The 21,669-nt window shown below is 41.9% G+C and overlaps 1 protein-coding gene across 2 annotated transcripts in view; it reads right to left on the bottom strand.

Annotated features, from left to right (window-relative positions):
- Nucleotides 1-256: 256 nt before the first annotated feature.
- The window catches only part of LOC138946208 (uncharacterized), a 61,049-nt gene continuing 39,636 nt past the window's right edge, over nucleotides 257-21,669 (bottom strand). For both annotated transcript variants that reach the window (XM_070317723.1, XM_070317724.1), the window contains exons 23-29: nucleotides 21,654-21,669; nucleotides 21,029-21,105; nucleotides 20,010-20,135; nucleotides 15,251-15,403; nucleotides 14,201-14,358; nucleotides 13,555-13,690; nucleotides 257-12,739 (exon numbers count right to left, since the gene is read on the bottom strand). The exon at nucleotides 21,654-21,669 is cut by the window's right edge and continues 63 nt beyond it. In XM_070317723.1, the coding sequence (XP_070173824.1) occupies nucleotides 11,966-12,739; nucleotides 13,555-13,690; nucleotides 14,201-14,358; nucleotides 15,251-15,403; nucleotides 20,010-20,135; nucleotides 21,029-21,105; nucleotides 21,654-21,669 (1,440 nt within the window). In that variant the 3' untranslated portion in view covers nucleotides 257-11,965. The remainder of the gene's footprint in view (nucleotides 12,740-13,554; nucleotides 13,691-14,200; nucleotides 14,359-15,250; nucleotides 15,404-20,009; nucleotides 20,136-21,028; nucleotides 21,106-21,653) is intronic.

Raw genomic sequence — 21,669 nt, 5'->3', positions numbered from 1 at the left:
TTCTACCACAGACATACACACGCACAAACACACACACACACACACGCACACACACACGCACGCACAGACAGACAAAGTTACGATCGCATAGGCTACACTTACGTGAGCCAAAAATGTTAGAGTTTCTACCACAGACATACACACGCACAAACACACACACACACACACGCACACACACACGCACGCACAGACAGACAAAGTTACGATCGCATAGGCTACACTTACGTGAGCCAAAAAAGACAATTTGCTGACATGATCCAATAGAATGAGCATTATTCAGGTTTTCAACAAAACAATTCAAACATTATTGCATGTATATGCACGCATTACTGCACAGAGAAGCCACCTTTTGTTGTTGTTAAACACAAAAACGGAAAATGTTAACTTAAGTTGTAACAGTGTAACAAATAAGCAAGCAATGTACGCAGCATACAAGAATATTTTGTATTTCGCAATTATACATTCTGTGTTTGGAATTTCGGAAAATAAGAACAATTTACTATGATATCATATGGATTGATTACGATTGCATAGAATATTTGTTCATCATCACCATTATCACGATTAAATAATTTCTGACAAATAACAACAGTTCCATGTGTAGAAGATTAGATAAGAGGGAGAAAAAACACACTGCAGAACATGCACACAATAAGGTCAAATCAAAAGATACATTTCAAACATTTTAAATTACAAAATTATTCGACTAATTTGATCATTCCCACTTGACTTGACTAAGTGTGTAATATTTTGTAGGAATGTCCATTATGTACTGTTAGCAACTGAACTGGATGTTTTCAATGCTTTACATTGCGAATTGCGTTTGGCCATCAGTGTCGTTAATTTGTGTACTCTGCAGGGCCGGACTAGGCGAAGAGGAGGGGGGGGGTTGCCAGTGGTGGGCCAGGGGGATGTCCCCCCTGGCGGCAGGGGCGGATCAGTTCATTTTATGACTGTTTTTTTTCAAAAGTATATTTGAAGATATGGGTGTGAAGGCGCGAAGCGCCGAGCCGACGGCGCGAAGCGCTGAGCCGACGGCGCGAAGCGCTGAGCCGACGGCGCAAAGCGCCGAGCCGACGGCGCAAAGCGCCGAGCCGACGGCGCGAAGCGCCGAGCCGACGGCGCGAAGCGCCGAGCCGACGGCGCAAAGCGCCTAGCTTGCTAGGGGGGTCCGGGGGCATGCCCCCCCGGAAAATTTTGAAAAAAAGGATGCAAAATGGTGCAATCTGGTGCATTCTGAGGATGATCATTACCAGTTTCAGGCAGCAGATTTTGTCACTGATTAATACCCCAAAAATTGAAACTCAATGTAAAATAAAGAAATGCATACCTCATTCAATATTTTTATTTTTTGGCTGGAGGGGGGGGGTCCGGAAACCCTAGAACCCACCCCCCCCCCCCCCCCCCCTCGTTGTGGGGGTCAGGGGGCGAAGCCCCCTGAAGCTGACGGGTAGGTCATATTCTGAGATAGGAAAATGGTCGCTCCTTGCATGAAACGGCATAAAATAAGCAATAATAAAAAAAAAATTAAATAAGTAAGGTACATGTTTAGGCTAGGGGGGGGGGGTTGCGCAACCCCCATAACCCCCCCGGTAGTCCGGCCCTGCTCTGCGTTATGTGTTTAGTAGAAGGAGAAGCGTCAGTGACTGTCCCGTGAATACCACAGTAACACCATGTCTGTCTATTTCTATTGACTATCTATTGACGAGATTTCTTCTAATGTAAGTCACCTTTCCATAACGACCCTCTGTCTATAACGACCTCCTGTCTATAACGACCTCCTGTCTATAACGACCCCCTGTCTATAACTACCCCCTGTCTATAACGACCCCCTCTCTATAACGATCCCCTGTCTATAACGACCTCCTGTCTATAACGACCCCCTGTCCATAACAACCTCCTGTCTATAACGACCCCCTGTCTATAACGACCTCCTGTCTATAACGACCTCTGTCTATAACGACCGCCTGTCTATAACGACCCCCTGTCTATAACGACCCCCTGTCTATAACGACCTCCTGTCCATAACGACCTCCTGTCTACAACGACCTCCTGTCCATAACGACCTCCTGTCTATAACGACCCCCTGTCTATAACGACCTCTTGTCTATAACGACCCCTGTCTTTAACGCCCCCTGTCCATAACGACCACCTGTCTATAACGACCCCCTGTCCATAACGACCACCTGTCTATAACGACCACCTGTCTATAACGACCCATGTCCATAACGACCACCTGTCTATAACGACCTCCTGTCCATAACGACCACCTGTCTATAACGACCCCCTGTTCATAACGACCACCTTTCTATAACGACCCCCTGTCCATAACGACCCCCTGTCTATAACGACTTCCTGTCCATAACGACCACCTGTCTATAACGACACCCTGTCTATAACGACCCCCTGTCTATAACGACCTCCTGTCTATAACGACCTCCTGTCCACAACGACCTTCTGTCCATAACGACCTCCTGTCTATAACGACTCCCTGTCTATAACGACCTCTTGTCTAGAACGACCCCTGTCTATAACGACCCCCTGTCCATAACGACCACCTGTCTATAACGACCCCTGTCCATAACGACCACCTGTCTATAACGACCACCTGTCTATAACGACCCCTGTCCATAACGACCACCTGTCTATGACGACCCCCTGTCCATAACAACCCCCTGTCTATAACGACCACCTTTCTATAACGACCCCCTGTCCATAATGACCACCTGTCTATAACGACCTCCTGTCCATAACGACCACCTGTCTATAACGACCTCCTGTCCATAACGACCCCCTGTCCATAACGACCACCTGTCCATAACGACCCCCTGTCTATAACGACCCCCTGTCCATAACGACCTCCTGTCTATAAGGGCCACTGTTAGTAAACTGTTATTTGTATTGACTGTTGTATTTCATGTTGCACTGCACAATGTGATGCATGAAAGTGTGATAGGTGTGCTTGTTATTACATACGTGAACGTCGGCCCGGGTAGCTCAGGTGGTAGAGCACTGGACTTGTGATCAAAACTGAGACAAATATTACGTTTGTAATTTCTACCAGAAGAAAAATAAATAACAAATAATTTTAACTTTGACTGAGCATATTTCAAACATGTACCCCAAAAATTGATGATTGAAAATAAAACAGCAAATAATGATTTAAAAATAATAAGCAAAAACTAATGAAAGGGGCATAATCTGTTACATCTTTGAAGCAGACGCACTTTCCCAAAATTGGGAAATGGCTTGCAGCAAATACAAAATGTCCAGAGAAATAGCAATATATCTAACATTGAGGGACTGTCAAAACAGACCAATAGCAGAAGATATCATCACACAGGGTATTATTATTTTACAATCACAAACATTGTGCAAGTACTACAACATTTTGTTTTTCTACACACACAATGCATTATGTAAGCACTATTCCATATTGTTTGTCTCTGATACACTCAAAAGGCATTATGTAAGTACTGTTCCATTGTACATGAGTTTGTCTATGATACACTCACAAGACATTATGTAAGTACCATTCCATTGTGTTTGTCTATGATGAACTCACAATGCATTATGTAAGCACTATTCCATTGAAAGTGTGTTTGTCTATGATACACTCACAGGCCATTATGTTAGTACCATTCAATAATGTTTGTCTATGATGCTCTCACAAGACATTTCATTCGTACCATTGCGATACACTTACACAAGATTAAGTAACATTCCATTGTGTTTGTCTACGACATTCAAAAAACATGATGTAAATATTATAACATCAAATGGTTGCTGTTTGTTGTTTCTTTCTTACAACAGATACTTTCTAGAAAACAGACACTTACTTTGAAATGCTGGTTTTAAATTTTACATAAAAAAACTATTCTATACTGAAAGGCATAAATTCTGCAAATAGTGCATTGAACGATTTTGCTCTCAAACGAAAATCAGATTGAACCTGTAATTTGTAGTTGACATCTTGAGTGATGGAGCAAATGTTTCACGCTGTCAGCGTGCGCTTTGCAGTATTGCTGATCCAGCCACAGCTCACTGTGCTAATAAAGACAATGGGCTGAACGGGAGACAATAACGTAAACAAGTCGCGTAAGGCGAAAATACAATATTTAGTCAAGTAGCTGCCATTTTTCAGCAAGAGCGTATACTCGTAGCATCGTCAGTCCACCGCTCATGGCAAAGGCAGTGAAATTGACAAGAAGAGCGGGGTAGTAGTTGCACTAAGAAGGATAGCACGCTTTTCTGTACCTCTCTTTGTTTTAACTTTCTGAGCGTGTTTTTAATCCAAACATATCATATCTATATGTTTTTGGAATCAGGAACCGACAAGGAATAAGATGAAAGTGTTTTTAAATTGATTTGGACAATTTAATTTTGATAATAATTTTTATATATTTAATTTTCAGAGCTTGTTTTTAATCCGAATATAACATATTTATATGTTTTTGGAATCAGCAAATGATGGAGAATAAGCTAAACGTAAATTTGGATCGTTTTATAGATTTTTATTTTTTTTTACAATTTTCAGATTTTTAATGACCAAAGTCATTAATTAATTTTTAAGCCACCAAGCTGAAATGCAATACCGAACCCCGGGCTTCGTCGAAGATTACTTGACCAAAATTTGAACCAATTTGGTTGAAAAATGAGGGCGTGACAGTGCCGCCTCAACTTTCACGAAAAGCCGGATATGACGTCATCAAAGACATTTATCAAAAAAATGAAAAAAACGTATGGGGATTTCATACCCAGGAACTCTCATGTCAAATTTCATAAAGATCGGTCCAGTAGTTTAGTCTGAATCGCTCTACACACACACACACACACACACACAGACACACAGACACACAGACACACGCACATACACCACGACCCTCGTTTCGATTCCCCCTCGATGTTAAAATATTTAGTCAAAACTTGACTAAATATAAAAAGATAGTGTATGGCCCTATAAAATGCAACTGGCTGTTTGGCTGTATCCAGATATCGCAATCATGCCACGACTTGATGAAGGAGAGAGACAGCAAGCGATTGGAATGCTTAAAGCTGGCCAAAGCATTGAACGTGATGAACACTGAACGTTTTCCGAAATCATTGCGCTTGGACTCAGTCACTTTTTTTGAAAAATTGTCATTTCATGATGTTCTATTCAAAATCAATTAAGCGAAGGTTTATAAACACTAAAATGGCCAATAAATAAAATATTCAAACATTGAAAACATTCACCACTGAGTTGATTTTTTGTGATTTTTTAAAGTTCCGTTTGCGGAATTTATGCCTCTCGGTATAAATAGACGAATACCGGAAATAACTCTGTCGGGTTTGTATGGGTTGCGAAAGAGTGAATACCCTTGCCTGTTCAAAGATTGAATACCCTTGCCTGTTCAAAGAGTGAATACCCTTGCCTGTTCAAAGAGTGAATACCCTTGCCTGTTCAAAGATTGAATACCCTTGCCTGTTCAAAGATTGAATACCCTTGCCTGTTCAAAGAGTGAATACCCTTGCCTGTTCAAAGAGTGAATACCCTTGCCTGTTCAAAGATTAAATACCCTTGCCTGTTCAAAGATTGAATACCCTTGCCTGTTCAAAGAGTGAATACCCTTGCCTGTTCAAAGAGTGAATACCCTTGCCTGTTCAAAGATTGAATACCCTTGCCTGTTCAAAGAGTGAATACCCTTGCCTGTTCAAAGAGTGAATACCCTTGCCTGTTCAAAGATTGAATACCCTTGCCTGTTCAAAGAGTGAATACCCTTGCCTGTTCAAAGAGTGAATACCCTTGCCTGTTCAAAGATTGAATACCCTTGCCTGTTCAAAGATTGAATACCCTTGCCTGTTCAAAGAGTGAATACCCTTGCCTGTTCAAAGAGTGAATACCCTTGCCTGTTCAAAGATTGAATACCCTTGCCTGTTCAAAGAGTGAATACCCTTGCCTGTTCAAAGAGTGAATACCCTTGCCTGTTCAAAGAGTGAATACCCTTGCCTGTTCAAAGAGTGAATACCCTTGCCTGTTCAAAGATTGAATACCCTTGCCTGTTCAAAGAGTGAATCCCCTTGCCTGTTCAAAGAGTGAATACCCTTGCCTGTTCAAAGATTGAATACCCTTGCCAGTTCAAAGAGTGAATACCCTTGCCTGTTCAAAGAGTGAATACCCTTGCCTGTTCAAAGATTGAATACCCTTGCCTGTTCAAAGAGTGAATACCCTTGCCTGTTCAAAGAGTGAATACCCTTGCCTGTTCAAAGAGTGAATCCCCTTGCCTTTTCAAAGAGTGAATCCCCTTGCCTGTTCAAAGAGTAAATACCCTTGCCTTTTCAAAGAGTGAATAATCTTGCCTTTTCAAAGAGTGAATACCCTTATGCCTGTTCAAAAAGTGAATACCCTTGCCTTTTCAAAGAAACATCTACACGTGTTTCCTGTGCACGTTTTATCTGTCCAAATTCCATTTTCGATCATGACATTAATGGCCAGTAACTAGCTGTGTGTGTCTGAACACGTGCGCAGGAAACACTTATAGATGTGTAATTGTCTTCCAAATAGTAATGGTAATAACTCTTTCACAAGCCATACAAACCCGACAGAGTTATTTCCGAACATCGTCTATTTACGTGTCGGTCCAATCTAATGTCAATGTTGATGTCGATCTGCCCTGAATACTGTTTGTTAGATTTTCCTCTTTTGCCCCCGAAGATCACTGGAAAATGTAGTCTAGCGCCAGGGCTTGTTGCCGAAATAATAGTGCATGATCCGTGCTTTGCAAACGATTTTGTTACAACCAATACCACATATGTGCATGAAGTAGTTTTTTTTTTTTTACAGTTTTTGTTTGTTTGTACTGTTGTAAGATGTTCTTTGTCTTGAAGGGGTGAAGTACACGTCCATCGTGTGTGTGTGTGTGCGTGTGTGTGTGTGTGTGTGTGTGTGTGTGTGTGTGTGTGTGTGTGTGTGTGTGTGTGTGTGTGTGTGTGTGTGTGTTTTAAGTTGAGATGTTCCAATGTTCATTGTACATGATTAATTGTGAGTTGTGCATCTAGTGCATGGTATTGTCCACAAGTGGATAATGTACGTGTTGCTGTAAATTTATTGTTACGTTATTTTGTTAGAATATATATGTATTTGATGTTTAAATAGTATGGATTTATTCATAGTTAATATGTAAAGCGCAGAGAGCATATTTTACTGTGGTTCGCGCAACATAAGCTGTCATTATTATTATCATTATTATTATTTAAGTTATTGAGACATCCCAGTGCACTAAGGGATTTATAGAGCAAATCGAGAAAATTCATTATTGAACGAAGCGCATTGCTCTATAAATCCCTTAGTGCACTGGGATTGTTTCAATAACGATATTGTCAGTACCGCCATAGAAAAAAGAAGATTCCAAACGCACATTTTGCAACGCGCATTTGAATAAGCATAACTGTGTGGTCAGGTCGTGTACAGTAAAGATCTACTTTTGTGTGGGGTGTCTCAAGTGTGTCGTGCTTTTGTCACACGCATTTTAATTTCTGTTGGTAAATTCCAGTGTATCGTTAATCTGAACAGTGATGATCTTTCAGAGAGACCTCATTTGAACTCGGAGAAAGGACTGTGCTCTTCATTATTTGCGATTCGAAACCTCCAGTCGAGCTTCGACGGATTGACTGTGCGGAGTGACTCCCCTTGCATTGACTCGAAGCGGGACTCGACGGTTCGCACATTTTCAAAACAAATGTGGCATATTTCTCGTGTTGTATCTTCACTCATCGGGGAGTCTGACACTAAATATGAACAGTAAGAATGCTCTGAGCCCTACACGTATTATATCCCCATCGTTTTTTCGTTCACATTTGCCCAACATGTTAATTTGCTGAGCGGGGTTAATGTCGTCTGCTAGGCTACCTAGCTGGGCAATCGAACCACTGCAGTCTGCACTGAGTCTGCACGCATGAGGCAGGCTGGTAATAAGTCTTATATATGGTAAGAACGTTCTGAACCTTACACGTTTTCGATTACGATTGTTCTTGCCTTGAAATAATAATTCGGAAACCATTCATTTACTGAACTGATGTAGTCGTATTTCTGTGTAGTCTGCTACAGAGTCGATCGAGTCAGTCTTCCAAACTGGTCTAGCTGGTACGTTATCGGAATAACACTTGTGTTTTCTGTTAGCCGCTGGGAATTGTATACTAACTCATCATTTGGTAATGTGGATGATAAGCTACATGCCACTAACACGGCATATGAGAAGAATCTATGCAAGTCGGCGAAAATTAGATGAAAAACAGCGGCTTCTATTTTTAGATCACTGGCACTGGCACAGGCACATGCAATCTGTCAGAAAAAAACCCACTTCTGCTTTAATTGAGAAGCAGGGAATTTATGGTCATTTGGTATTGTGGAGAATATAAGCTACATGTCATTAATTAATTCTGAGGATGAGAGCACAGTCTCGCTTAGGCTAAGGGCGGAAGAATACGCTCTGTGGAAAAGTTGGAGTGCGCTAACAGTTTTAGCGCATCGCCATTAGCCAATCAACTGTTTCACATCAGTCATGTGACACCAGTACTTACTGACAATTATTATTATTATCATTTAAGTTATTGAGACATCCCAGTGCACTGAGGGATTTATAGAGCAAATCTCGAAAATAATTATTGAAATAACGATATTGTCAGTACCGCCAGAGAAAAAAGAAGATTCAAAACGCACATTTTGCTACGCGCATTTGGATAGGCGTAACTGTGTGGTCAGGTTTGTGTCAGGTCTACTTTTGTGTAGGCTGTTTGTGTAGGCTGTCTCAAGTGTGTCGTGCTTTCGTCACACGCAAACTCTTGTTTTAATTTCTGTTGGTAAATTCCAGAGTAGCGTTAAGCTAAAAAGTGATGATCTTTCATACAGACCTCATTTAAACTCGGAGAAAGGACTGTGCTCTTAGTTATTTGCGATTCGAAACCTTCATCGAGCTTCGACAGATTGACTGGGCAGAGTGTTGCCACGCGCGGTTAGCACATTTTCAAAGTAAATGTGGTATGTTTCTCGTGTTGTATCTTCACTCATCGGGGAGTCTGGTACTATATATGAACGGTAAGAATGCTCTGAACTCTACACGTATTATATCCCCATCGTTTGTTTGTTCACATTTGCCCAACATTTTAATTTGCTGCGGGGTTTATGTCGTCTGCTAGGCGGCTAGGGCAATCGAACCACTGAACTGCAGTCTCATTTCAAAAACAACAAGTCGCGTAAGGCAAAATTACTACATTTAGTCAAGCTGTGGAACTCACAGAATGAAACTGAACGTAGTCCGCCGCTAGTGCAAAAGGCAGTGAAAGTGAAGAGCCTGTTTGGCGCGGCAGCGGTTGCGCTGTGCTTCATAGCACGCTTTACTGTACCTCACTTCGTTTTAACTTTCTGAGCGTGTTTTTAATCCAAACATATCATATCTATATGTTTTTGGAATCAGGAACCGACAAGGAATAAGATGAAATAGTTTTTAAATCGATTTCGGAAATGTAATTTTGATCATAATTTTTATATTTTTAATTTTCAGAGATTGTTTTTAATCCAAATATAACATATGTATATATTTTTGGAATCAGAAAATGACGAAGAATAAGATGAAATTGTTTTTGGATCGTTTAATAAAAAATAATTTTAATTACAAGTTTCCGATTTTTAATGACCAAACTCACTAAATAGTTTTTAAGCCACCAAGCTGAAATGCAATACCAAACCCCGGCCTTCGTCGAAGATTGCTTTGCCAAAATTTCAATCAATTTAATTGAAAAATGAGGGTGTGACAGTGCCGCCTCAACATTTACAAAAAGCCGGATATGACGTCATCAAAGGTATTTATCGAAAAAAAGAAAAAAACATCCGGGGATATCATACCCAGAAACTCTCATGTCAAATTTCATAAAGATCGGTCCAGTAGTTTAGTCTGAATCGCTCTACACACACACACACAGACAGACACACACACACACGCACGCACATACACCACGACCCTCGTCTCGATTCCCCCCTCTACGTTAAAACATTTAGTCAAAACTTGACTAAATGTAAAAATTGCTCGTCTGCACGCATGAGGCAGGCTGGTAATAAGTTTTACACATGGTAAGAACGTTCTTAACCCTACACGTTTTCGATTCCGATTGTTGTTGCCTTGAAATAATAATTCGGAAACCATTCATTTACTGAACTGATGCAGTCGTATTTCAGTGTAGTCTACTATAACAGAGTCGACTTTCAAATGCTGGTCTAGCTGGTACGTTATCGGAATAACACTTGTGTTTTCTGTTTGCCGCTGGGAATTTTATACCAACTCATCATTTGGTAATGTGGTTAATAAGCTACATGCCACCAACACGGCATATGAGAAGAACCTTTGCAAGTCAAAACGAGAAGAGACCATTGTATGGAAGAGACACAGCCGCTTCTATTTTTAGATCAGTGGGATTCACTGTGGCACAGGCGCCTGCGATCTGTCAGGAAAAAAACCTTCTGCTTTGAGCCGCAGGAAATGTATGGTTATTTTTTGGTAACGTGAAGAATATAAGCTACATGTCATTAATTAATTCTGAGGATGAGAGTACAGTCTCGCTTTGGCAAAGGGCGTAAGAATACGCTCTGTGGAAAAGTTAGCGCACTCCAATAGTGCGCTAACAGAGTGCGCTAACAGATATCGCCATTAGCCAATCAACTGGTTCACATCAGTCATGTGACACCAGTACTTACTGACAATTATTATTATCATATGAATAAATTTCAGGCAGGATTATAGATAGGACGTGAAGAACTTCACAGTATTTACAATCACATTCCCCGTCTAATTGCATGAAATAATTTCCTTTCGACACTGGAATAAAATATATGTAGAAAGTCTACATGTGTGAAGCATAATTTAGCGTTTGACCAAGTAGCGGCAAAGAGTAAAACCCTTTTTAAGTCCATTCATGTTTTCACTTTAAAAAATTCGTGCTTCCTAATTTGTTTTAAGAGGAATGCATAAACCTGTATAGCGATGAAGGTCAGAGTTCCATAACCATTTTTGTTGTCGTAGGCGGGGGGGGGGGGGGGGGGGGGGGAGGAGATGTTAGAGATTTCTTCTCTTTGGCCAGCTTTATATGAGGGCGGCGTCAATCTCCTCTCCCTCGATACCGTCTTATTTCTTTTGGCAAACATTATCATGTAAAGCATAGTTTCTCATGCATCAAAGCTTGAGAAAAAAAGGCAAATCTAGATCTTTGTGTGTGAATGTGAAAAGAAACACGCATTCAAAGTTAGTAGTCTGATGGTGTTTGCGTAATTTCGTAATCTTAAGAAAACCACAACTATAGGTTAAAATGAATATGTTAAAACAATGCTTCGTAAAAAACTTTAAGCCATACACCTATTACAATTATCATGCATGCCTTTTAAATGACCGCTACACTAAACATACAATAACACCGAGAGCTCTGAGACTCACACATATAGAGAATGACCGCTACACTAAACATACAATAACACCGAGACCTCTGAGACTCACACATATAGAGAATGACCGCTACACTAAACATACAATAACACCGAGACCTCTGAGACTCACACATATAGAGAATGAGCTCAACAATAATATAATGAACGCTAAATACTTACACATAGTTTGTAACTAACATGATTGGGTATAAAAACATTGACAGTAAACTCAACAAAATAACACTTCAACTTTCAGAGAGAAAGCACAATTGATTATGACAAAAAGTTTAAACAGCAGAAAAAATGTCAACTAACTTGAGAATCACACCCAACATAATACTTGCAGAATAACACTGAATATTAAAAACGAAGACAAATAACATCCAAAACAGAGATCATTTGCTTTCTATGAAAATCAGAATAATTATATCCATCAAACAAAAGATGCATCAAATACTGGGCCGTGCCATGCATGGATGGGTACATGCAGTCAGCTATATTTGTTAGAGCAGAAGTTTAGCTGTTGCCGTAGATGTTTTCCTCCTTTGTCCCAGCCCAAGTCTCAACTTCTTCAGCTGAACGAAGCCTGCCGCCTCCCTTTTCGAGATCATGGCCTTTTGTGTCCGAATCTTGCCATCCCATATCACCATCAACATTTCTCTCTGTTTCTATCTTGGCGTTTCCCACTGCAGCAGAAACTCTGACGTGACCCATACCGTTACCCCCGCTTTGATGCTCTGACAAGCTGTCAATATTTCCGTACAGGTTTTCATCGGTCGTGGGCGCTTTAACGTGTGAAGGTCCGGCTTTCTTTGCAGCGTCGCTGTCTGGGTCGGCTGTGGTTGTGTATGTGATGTTGCTGTATGTGTTTTCAGTCGACGGTGACGCTCTTGGGCTGTTCTGCTCGGTCTTGGCAGTGACGCCTGGCGGAGTTTTCATGTCCCAGTAAGCGTTTTCACCTGCTGCGGCTTGTTTGTTGGCAGCAAATCTTGCTTCATCAGCAGGCCCTTCTGTAGGTCTTCGCATTTCTGAGTATACATTCTCGTCATCTGTAGATGTCTTGCTGACATCGACTGTTTTGGAATCCGAGCCGTGAGAAGCTTGCATAATGTCAATGTTGCCATACTCGTGTTCAGGTTCCAGAGAATTCCTTCCTCTTTCTCCAGCAGTGTTCTGTGTGTCGTCCAGGTTCCCGTAAGTGTTTTCTGCGTCTGCGGAATTCACTTTGGTGTCACTTTTCTCACCCTGGGTTCGATGCTGCGCGCATTTGTACAAAAATTCGTACTGCTCCTGAGAAGAAAAACAAAACAGAAAATAATAGTGATGACCTAATTACCTGGCGTTATTTGCATATTGTCAACGTCACAATTAAATGTGGGCACAAATCAAGACAACAAGAAGCAAAGAAAGAAACAAAGAAACTGTAGTGTAATAACTGTCGGCAGATTACATCACTGCAATAGAGCCACTTCTAATTGGACAGATAAACATGTAAAGTGAAAGCAAAATCGATACGTCTACTCGTCTCTCTCTCTCTCTCTCTCTCTCTCTCTCTCTCTCTCTCTCTCTCTCTCCCTCTCTCCCTCTCTCTCCCTCTCTCTCTTTCTCTCTCTTTCTCTCTCTCTCTCCCTCTCTCTCTCTCTCTCCCTCTCTCTATCTCTCTCTCTCTCTCTCCCTCTCGCTCACTCTCCCCCTCCCTCCCTCTCTCCCTCCCTATCTCTTACTCGCTAACACCATAAATATTATATATGTATTCTTAAACGGATTTTTGTTTTGATGTACAATTTTCATTCAATTTTCTTTTCATGTTTGCTTGCTTTTCATTTAAACTGTACAATAGCCGCCATTTATATGTGTAATTTTCTAGAAAACTGTAAACACCACTATAAGCATTATGCTTGTTGTTGTTTACTCAATATGCGTTTTTTTGTAAATAATGCACAAACGTTGAATAAAACAGTTTAAACCAATTGGACAAATGATCGGAATGGTTTCCTTACTTATCGTCAGCAGGTTTCTGTGTACTTTTCAACATTAAATACTTTAATAATTTCAGAAAATCTACGACTGCATATATACAAGGAAGGTAGACAGAATATACCTACCACATTCACGATGTTCTCCCTTCTTGGAACACGCATGTGCGCTGTGACGTAGTTGACTGCCACGTGACCCTCGATGCGCATGCGCTCAAGAACAGCTGCCGCGGTGCAAAACAGTCCGCTCCTTGTGTGTCCGTCTCTGAAGTAGATGTTCCGGAGAAAACAATATTTATTTTTAAGTAGGGTAAGAACACTTGGCGGTTCGTTTGTACAGGAGAACCCACTTATTTGTAAGGCTGGCAAAAAGCGTGATGAACAATGTATCTTCAACAGAAATAAACACACAAACACACGCGCACACGCACACACACACACACACACACACACACACACACACACACGCGCGCGCGCGCGCACGCACGCACGCACACATACACACACACACACGTACGCACGCACACACACACACACACACACACGCACGCACGCACACACACACACACACACACGCACCCACACACACACACGCACGCACACACACACACACACACGCACACACACACACACACACACACACCCCCCCACACTCACACACATACACACACACACACACACGCACCCACCCACACACACACCCACACACACACACACACACACACACACACACACACACACACTTCTCCCCTCCCCAACTCTTCCACACACACACCTGCAGTAAACGACGACAGGGTGGTCATCCTCAGGTTTCACAGCGTTCTCAAGGTCCAGGAGAACCGAGACTGAAGGTGGCGTGAGCCGAGACAGCGGCCAGGTTGTACACGTGATCAGCATCACGTCACGCGATTCTTCTGGGGATCCGTCTTCATCCTAAAACATGATGTGATGCTTCATTATGGCAGTGTCGGGATGGAACGTCAAAGTCCCTGCAGTGTGTTGGGAGGGGGGGGGCCTATGGGGGCGTATCATGTGACAGATGTCTGGTATTGAGCATGGATGGCTTGCGTTGGACGGTGGCGGACAAGAAAGGAATTCCGGTTGTTTTGTCCATGGATAAGTGGTTTGGACAAGATAGTCAACGTTCTTTGGTAAATGTCTTTAAAGCAATTTTTCTTTGTTTTGTTTTTCCTAGAATCTGTGCAGTATGTTATAAATCCTAATGTCTTGCTGACGTCATCAATTGTGTTTACGTCTTGTAGGTTGTTGTTTTCTTCCTTTTCAAAAAACAAATCAACCAACTTTATCGGATCTTGCTATAGCAAAAACACACCAACACGTTCCCCTTTAGACTTCTTCAGGATTTCAACCGCTTCCGCTTCCCCAACAATAACAAAGGGAGGGACAACCGCTTCCGCTTCCCCAACAATAACAAAGGGAGGGACAACCGCTTCCGCTTCCCCAACAATAACAAAGGGAGGGAAACACCGAAACCGACGTTAATTCGTTGAGGAGTTTCAGAATATCATTAAATTCGCGACAGGCACGTTACACGTAAATATTTACCTAATGCTATGGCAAAAAAATCCCAATTGTGCTTTGCTTGAGATGAATCATGTATTTATAAGCGAACAAAAGCATCACTATTGAAACCAAAGATCAACTTGTACTTTGATGTAGTCGTTCGGCATAAAATAATTATAACCTTTTCATGGATACCTGTTTGGTGGTATGACATCAGAGTTCAGGGTCCGCGTAGACATTTTATGTGCAAAAATATCAATCGAATTATCAGTCATTGTCAAGATAGTCACAGACAACATACCGTAGAATTGCTGTAAGGTGATTTGTGACAGGTAATTCGTAGATTCTTCACCGTCATTCCTTGCGTTTTGCGCATGCTCAGAAGTGTAACCGCGTATGGTCCCAACCTCACTGTGGTGTCTTTTGACTCTGGCCACAAGGGGTATATTTCAGCCTTAGAACAAAAAACAAAAACATATTTAAACAACATACTGTAGGAAATCCGAAACAACAGGTAGAAACAACAGGTAGAAACAACAGGTAGAAACAACATACTGTAGGAAATCAGAAACAACAGGTAGAAACAACAGGTAGAAACAACAGGTAGAAACAACATACTGTAGGAAATCAGAAACAACAGGTATAAACAACAGGTAGAAACAACAAGTAGAAACAACATACTGTAGGAAATCAGAAACAACAGGTAGAAACAACAGGTAGAAACAGCAGGTAGAAACAACATACTGTAGGAAATCAGAAACAACAGGTATAAACAACAGGTAGAAACAACAGGTAGAAACAACAGGTAGAAACAACATACTGTAGGAAATCAGAAACAACAGGTAGAAACAACAGGTAGAAACAACATACTGTAGGAAATCAGAAACAACAGGTAGAAACAACAGGTAGAAACAACATACTGTAGGAAATCAGAAACAACAGGTATAAACAACAGGTAGAAACAACAGGTAGAAACAACAGGTAGAAACAACATACTGTAGGAAATCAGAAACAACAGGTATAAACAACAGGTAGAAACAACAGGTAGAAACAACAGGTAGAAACAACATACTGTAGGAAATCAGAAACAACAGGTAGAAACAACAGGTAGAAACACAAGCAGCATAACACTACATTGGAAACCCTTTTTAAGACACACCCCCCCCCTTTTTTTAAGACTTTGCTTTCTCAGATGTCCTGTTCATGACCTCTTTAAAGTTACCTCCATTGTAAGACTTTGCTTTCTCAGATTTCCTGTTCATGACCTCTTTAGAGTTACCTCCATTGTAAGACCAGACTTTCTCAGATTTCCTGTTCATGACCTCTTTAAAGTTACCTCCATTGTAAGACCAGACTTTCTCAGATTTCCTGTTCATGACCTCTTTAAAGTTACCTCCATTGTAAGACCAGACTTTCTCAGATTTCCTGTTCATGACCTCTTTAAAGTTACCTCCATTGTAAGACCAGACTTTCTCAGATTTCCTGTTCATGACCTCTTTAAAGTTACCTCCATTGTAAGACCAGACTTTCTCAGATGTCCTGTTCATGACCTCTTTAGAGTTACCTCCATTGTAAGACCAGACTTTCTCAGATGTCCTGTTCATGACCTCTTTAAAGTTACCTCCATTGTAAGACCAGACTTTCTCAGATGTCCTGTTCATGACCTCTTTAGAGTTACCTCCATTGTAAGACCAGACTTTCTCAGATTTCCTGTTCGTGACCTCTTTAAAGTTACCTCCATTGTAAGACCAGACTTTCTCAGATTTCCTGTTCATGACCTCTTTAAAGTTACCTCCATTGTAAGACCAGACTTTCTCAGATGTCCTGTTCGTGACCTCTTTAAAGTTACCTCCATTGTAAGACCAGACTTTCTCAGATGTCCTGTTCATGACCTCTTTAGAGTTACCTCCATTGTAAGACCAGACTTTCTCAGATGTCCTGTTCATGACCTCTTTAGAGTTACCTCCATTGTAAGACCAGACTTTCTCAGATGTCCTGTTCATGACCTCTTTAAAGTTACCTCCATTGTAAGACCAGACTTTCTCAGATTTCCTGTTCGTGACCTCTTTAAAGTTACCTCCATTGTAAGACCAGACTTTCTCAGATTTCCTGTTCATGACCTCTTTAGAGTTACCTCCATTGTAAGACCAGACTTTCTCAGATTTCCTGTTCGTGACCTCTTTAAAGTTACCTCCATTGTAAGACCAGACTTTCTCAGATTTCCTGTTCGTGACCTCTTTAAAGTTACCTCCATTGTAAGACCAGACTTTCTCAGATGTCCTGTTCATGACCTCTTTAAAGTTACCTCCATTGTAAGACCAGACTTTCTCAGATGTCCTGTTCATGACCTCTTTAAAGTTACCTCCATTGTAAGACCAGACTTTCTCAGATGTCCTGTTCATGACCTCTTTAAAGTTACCTCCATTGTAAGACCAGACTTTCTCAGATTTCCTGTTCGTGACCTCTTTAAAGTTACCTCCATTGTAAGACCAGACTTTCTCAGATTTCCTGTTCATGACCTCTTTAGAGTTACCTCCATTGTAAGACCAGACTTTCTCAGATTTCCTGTTCGTGACCTCTTTAAAGTTACCTCCATTGTAAGACCAGACTTTCTCAGATTTCCTGTTCATGACCTCTTTAAAGTTACCTCCATTGTAAGACCAGACTTTCTCAGATGTCCTGTTCATGACCTCTTTAAAGTTACCTCCATTGTAAGACCAGACTTTCTCAGATGTCCTGTTCATGACCTCTTTAAAGTTACCTCCATTGTAAGACCAGACTTTCTCAGATTTCCTGTTCGTGACCTCTTTAAAGTTACCTCCATTGTAAGACCAGACTTTCTCAGATTTCCTGTTCATGACCTCTTTAGAGTTACCTCCATTGTAAGACCAGACTTTCTCAGATTTCCTGTTCGTGACCTCTTTAAAGTTACCTCCATTGTAAGACCAGACTTTCTCAGATTTCCTGTTCGTGACCTCTTTAAAGTTACCTCCATTGTAAGACCAGACTTTCTCAGATGTCCTGTTCATGACCTCTTTAAAGTTACCTCCATTGTAAGACCAGACTTTCTCAGATTTCCTGTTCATGACCTCTTTAAAGTTACCTCCATTGTAAGACTACCTCCATTGTAAGACTACCTCTATTGTAAGACTACCTCCATTGTAAGACTACCTCTATTGTAAGACTACCTCTATTGTAAGACTACCTCTATTGTAAGACTACCTCTATTGTAAGACCCGATGTCTCAGCTTTGTGGAGGTCTTAAAGGGGGGTTCCACTGTATGCCCTTAACAAGGAAGACAACATTGTCACCACCAAGCCTGATAGCATCAACAAGGGAGACAACATTGTCACAACAAGCCTGATAGCATCAACAAGGGAGACAACACTGTCACAACAAGCCTGATAGCATCAACAAGGGAGACAACATTGTCACAACAAGCCTGATAGCATCAACAAGGGAGACAACATTGTCACAACAAGCCTGATAGCATCAACAAGGGAGACAACACTGTCACAACAAGCCTGATAGCATCAACAAGGGAGACAACATTGTCACCACCAAGCCTGATAGCATCAACAAGGGAGACAACATTGTCACAACAAGCCTGATAGCATCAACAAGGGAGACAACACTGTCACCACCAAGCCTGATAGCATCAACAAGGGAGACAACATTGTCACCACCAAGCCTGATAGCATCAACAAGGGAGACAACATTGTCACCACCAAGCCTGATAGCATCAACAAGGGAGACAACACTGTCACAACAAGCCTGATAGCATCAACAAGGGAGACAACATTGTCACCACCAAGCCTGATAGCATCAACAAGGGAGACAACACTGTCACCACCAGCCTGATAGCATCAACAAGGGAGACAACACTGTCACCACCAAGCCTGATAGCATCAACAAGGGAGACAACATTGTCACAACAAGCCTGATAGCATCAACAAGGGAGACAACACTGTCACCACCAAGCCTGATAGCATCAACAAGGGAGACAACATTGTCACCACCAAGCCTGATAGCATCAACAAGGGAGACAACACTGTCACAACAAGCCTGATAGCATCAACAAGGGAGACAACATTGTCACAACAAGCCTGATAGCATCAACAAGGGAGACAACATTGTCACAACAAGCCTGATAGCATCAACAAGGGAGACAACATTGTCACAACAAGCCTGATAGCATCAACAAGGGAGACAACACTGTCACCACCAAGCCTGATAGCATCAACAAGGGAGACAACATTGTCACCACCAAGCCTGATAGCATCAACAAGGGAGACAACATTGTCACAACAAGCCTGATAGCATCAACAAGGGAGACAACATTGTCACCACCAAGCCTGATAGCATCAACAAGGGAGACAACATTGTCACCACCAAGCCTGATAGCATCAACAAGGGAGACAACATTGTCACAACAAGCCTGATAGCATCAACAAGGGAGACAACATTGTCACAACAAGCCTGATAGCATCAACAAGGGAGACAACACTGTCACCACCAAGCCTGATAGCATCAACAAGGGAGACAACATTGTCACAACAAGCCTGATAGCATCAACTCCGAAATAGCGCACATCCCCGTACCCCAACCTTCCAACAGTTGAGTTAATTACGGACATTTGGAAACCAAAGGATGTGACATACCCCAACGTGTGAAAAGACAGAAATCGGATACTATGGTGTTGTTGTTTTTATAAAATGAATGTTAGTGTCATTAATTGACTGGGGCGTTATATTTACAAGAGTCAAGAGAATATATTCTATTCGCCTCCTTTACACATACTAAGTATTAAAAGGACTGAGCCTGTCACAAACTGAACCCCAAGCTTTGTTGAACGAAAAACCTATGTTTCCGTATTGACGTACACAGCATTATTAACTCTACCTGTCCCAAGATAGGCCATTTGGTCCTAAGAGGACGTAAACACGAACTAGTCAGTCAGTATTGACATGACAAATCTAGTCGTTCTGTCCGAGAGGAAATCGAAGGATTGTGCTGTGAAGTATATACAGCGCTATCAAAAGAACAAGGCCAACGTTACCTGCTCTGGATCTAGGCAGACGGCGGAAGTCACGTGACATTGAACCACCATTGACAGGAAGTTCACAGCGGCCCCTTTGTCTGAAGGTGTATGGGTTTGAATGTAGGCGTTCGCTTGACTGTAATTCTGGAACAAAACCACAACAAAAAAGATATACTGTGACCGCTAAAAAAAATTTAAAAAAACTTCAGAAAGCATCATTGATTCTGAACCCGGTTTACAATAAGCCCATAACCAAGGCAGTGACACAATACGCCCATAACCTAGGCAGTGACACAATACGCCCATAGCCTAGGTGGTGACACAATACGCCCATAACCTAGGTCGTGACACAATACGCCCATAACCTAGGTAGTGACACAATACGCCCATAACCTAGGTTATGACACAATACGCCCATAACCTAGGCAGTGACACAATACGCCTGTCATAACTTATCATATCAGCTACTTAACCAGACAACGTATACGTTGTACACGGAAAATATGGTAATAGGACCCGTAGTAGTGTCAAGGTAGTAGTAGTGATGGCGGTAGAGCTGCTCACAGTAACAGAAGAAGCATTTTCATTGTTGTTATAGTATGCTGTATCTTTCATGTTATTGTGTAGAAATATTGTATTGTGATTATTTAGATGCTGTTGCAAAGCCAGCGCGGAGATGATAGATTGACTTGTTGGTTTGTTCATACAAGCTAGTAGTTGTAGTAGTATTAGGAGATGATGTACCAACAGCAGCAGAAGCAACAGCAGCAGTAGTAGCTATAGAAGAATTTACAGGAATGCAGAGCAACTCGGAACATCTCGCAAATGATTCAGAAGTTTCGGCACCATTTTGTCCGGTTAACACACACACACACACACACACACACAAACACACACACACACACACACACACACACACACACACACACACACACACACACACACACACACACACACACACACACACACGTTTCAATGTCATTATCATACATTTTACCAGATCCATGCGCGGGCGAGTTAACCGCAACAAAACTTACCGAAAGATAAACAGCGTTGATGTAGGCTGGAGTACTTCCCCCGTCTGCGTTGACAATGTGCACTCGGTGGACCTCCCCTTGCACCATACAGGACATTATACGTTATTTAAAAAAAACCAATATTTTTACTTTTTCCTGTCCCGGTGTGCTCTCACACCGCTCCGTCCCACTATCCACTGCTCCGTCCCACTATCCACTGCTCCGTCCCACTATCCACTGCTACGTCCCACTATCCACTGCTCCGTCCCACTATCCATTGCTCCGTCCCACTATCCACTGCTCCATCCCACTATCCACTGCTCCGTCCCACTATCCACTGCTCCATCCCACTATCCACTGCTCCGTCCCACTAACCACTGCTCCGTCCCACTATCCACTGCTCCATCCCACTATCCACTGCTCCATCCCACTATCCACTGCTCCGTCCCACTATCCACTGCTCCGTCCCACTATTCACTGCTCCGTATTACTATCCACTGCTCCGTCCCACTATCCACTGCTCCATCCCACTATCCACTGCTCCATCCCACTATCGCAAGATAGCAAGTCTCACCAAAGTAAACTCAAGCACACACAGAAAGCACTTAGAAAATATACAACAGGTTGTGTAATGCAAAAGCCTTACTTGGTAAACCCTGCAT

This window comes from Littorina saxatilis, linkage group LG13, assembly GCF_037325665.1.
Source record: "Littorina saxatilis isolate snail1 linkage group LG13, US_GU_Lsax_2.0, whole genome shotgun sequence".
Taxonomy (NCBI): Eukaryota; Metazoa; Mollusca; class Gastropoda; order Littorinimorpha; family Littorinidae; genus Littorina; species Littorina saxatilis.
Note: the sequence above shows the minus strand (reverse complement) of the source record. Positions and strands in the feature narration are given on the sequence as shown.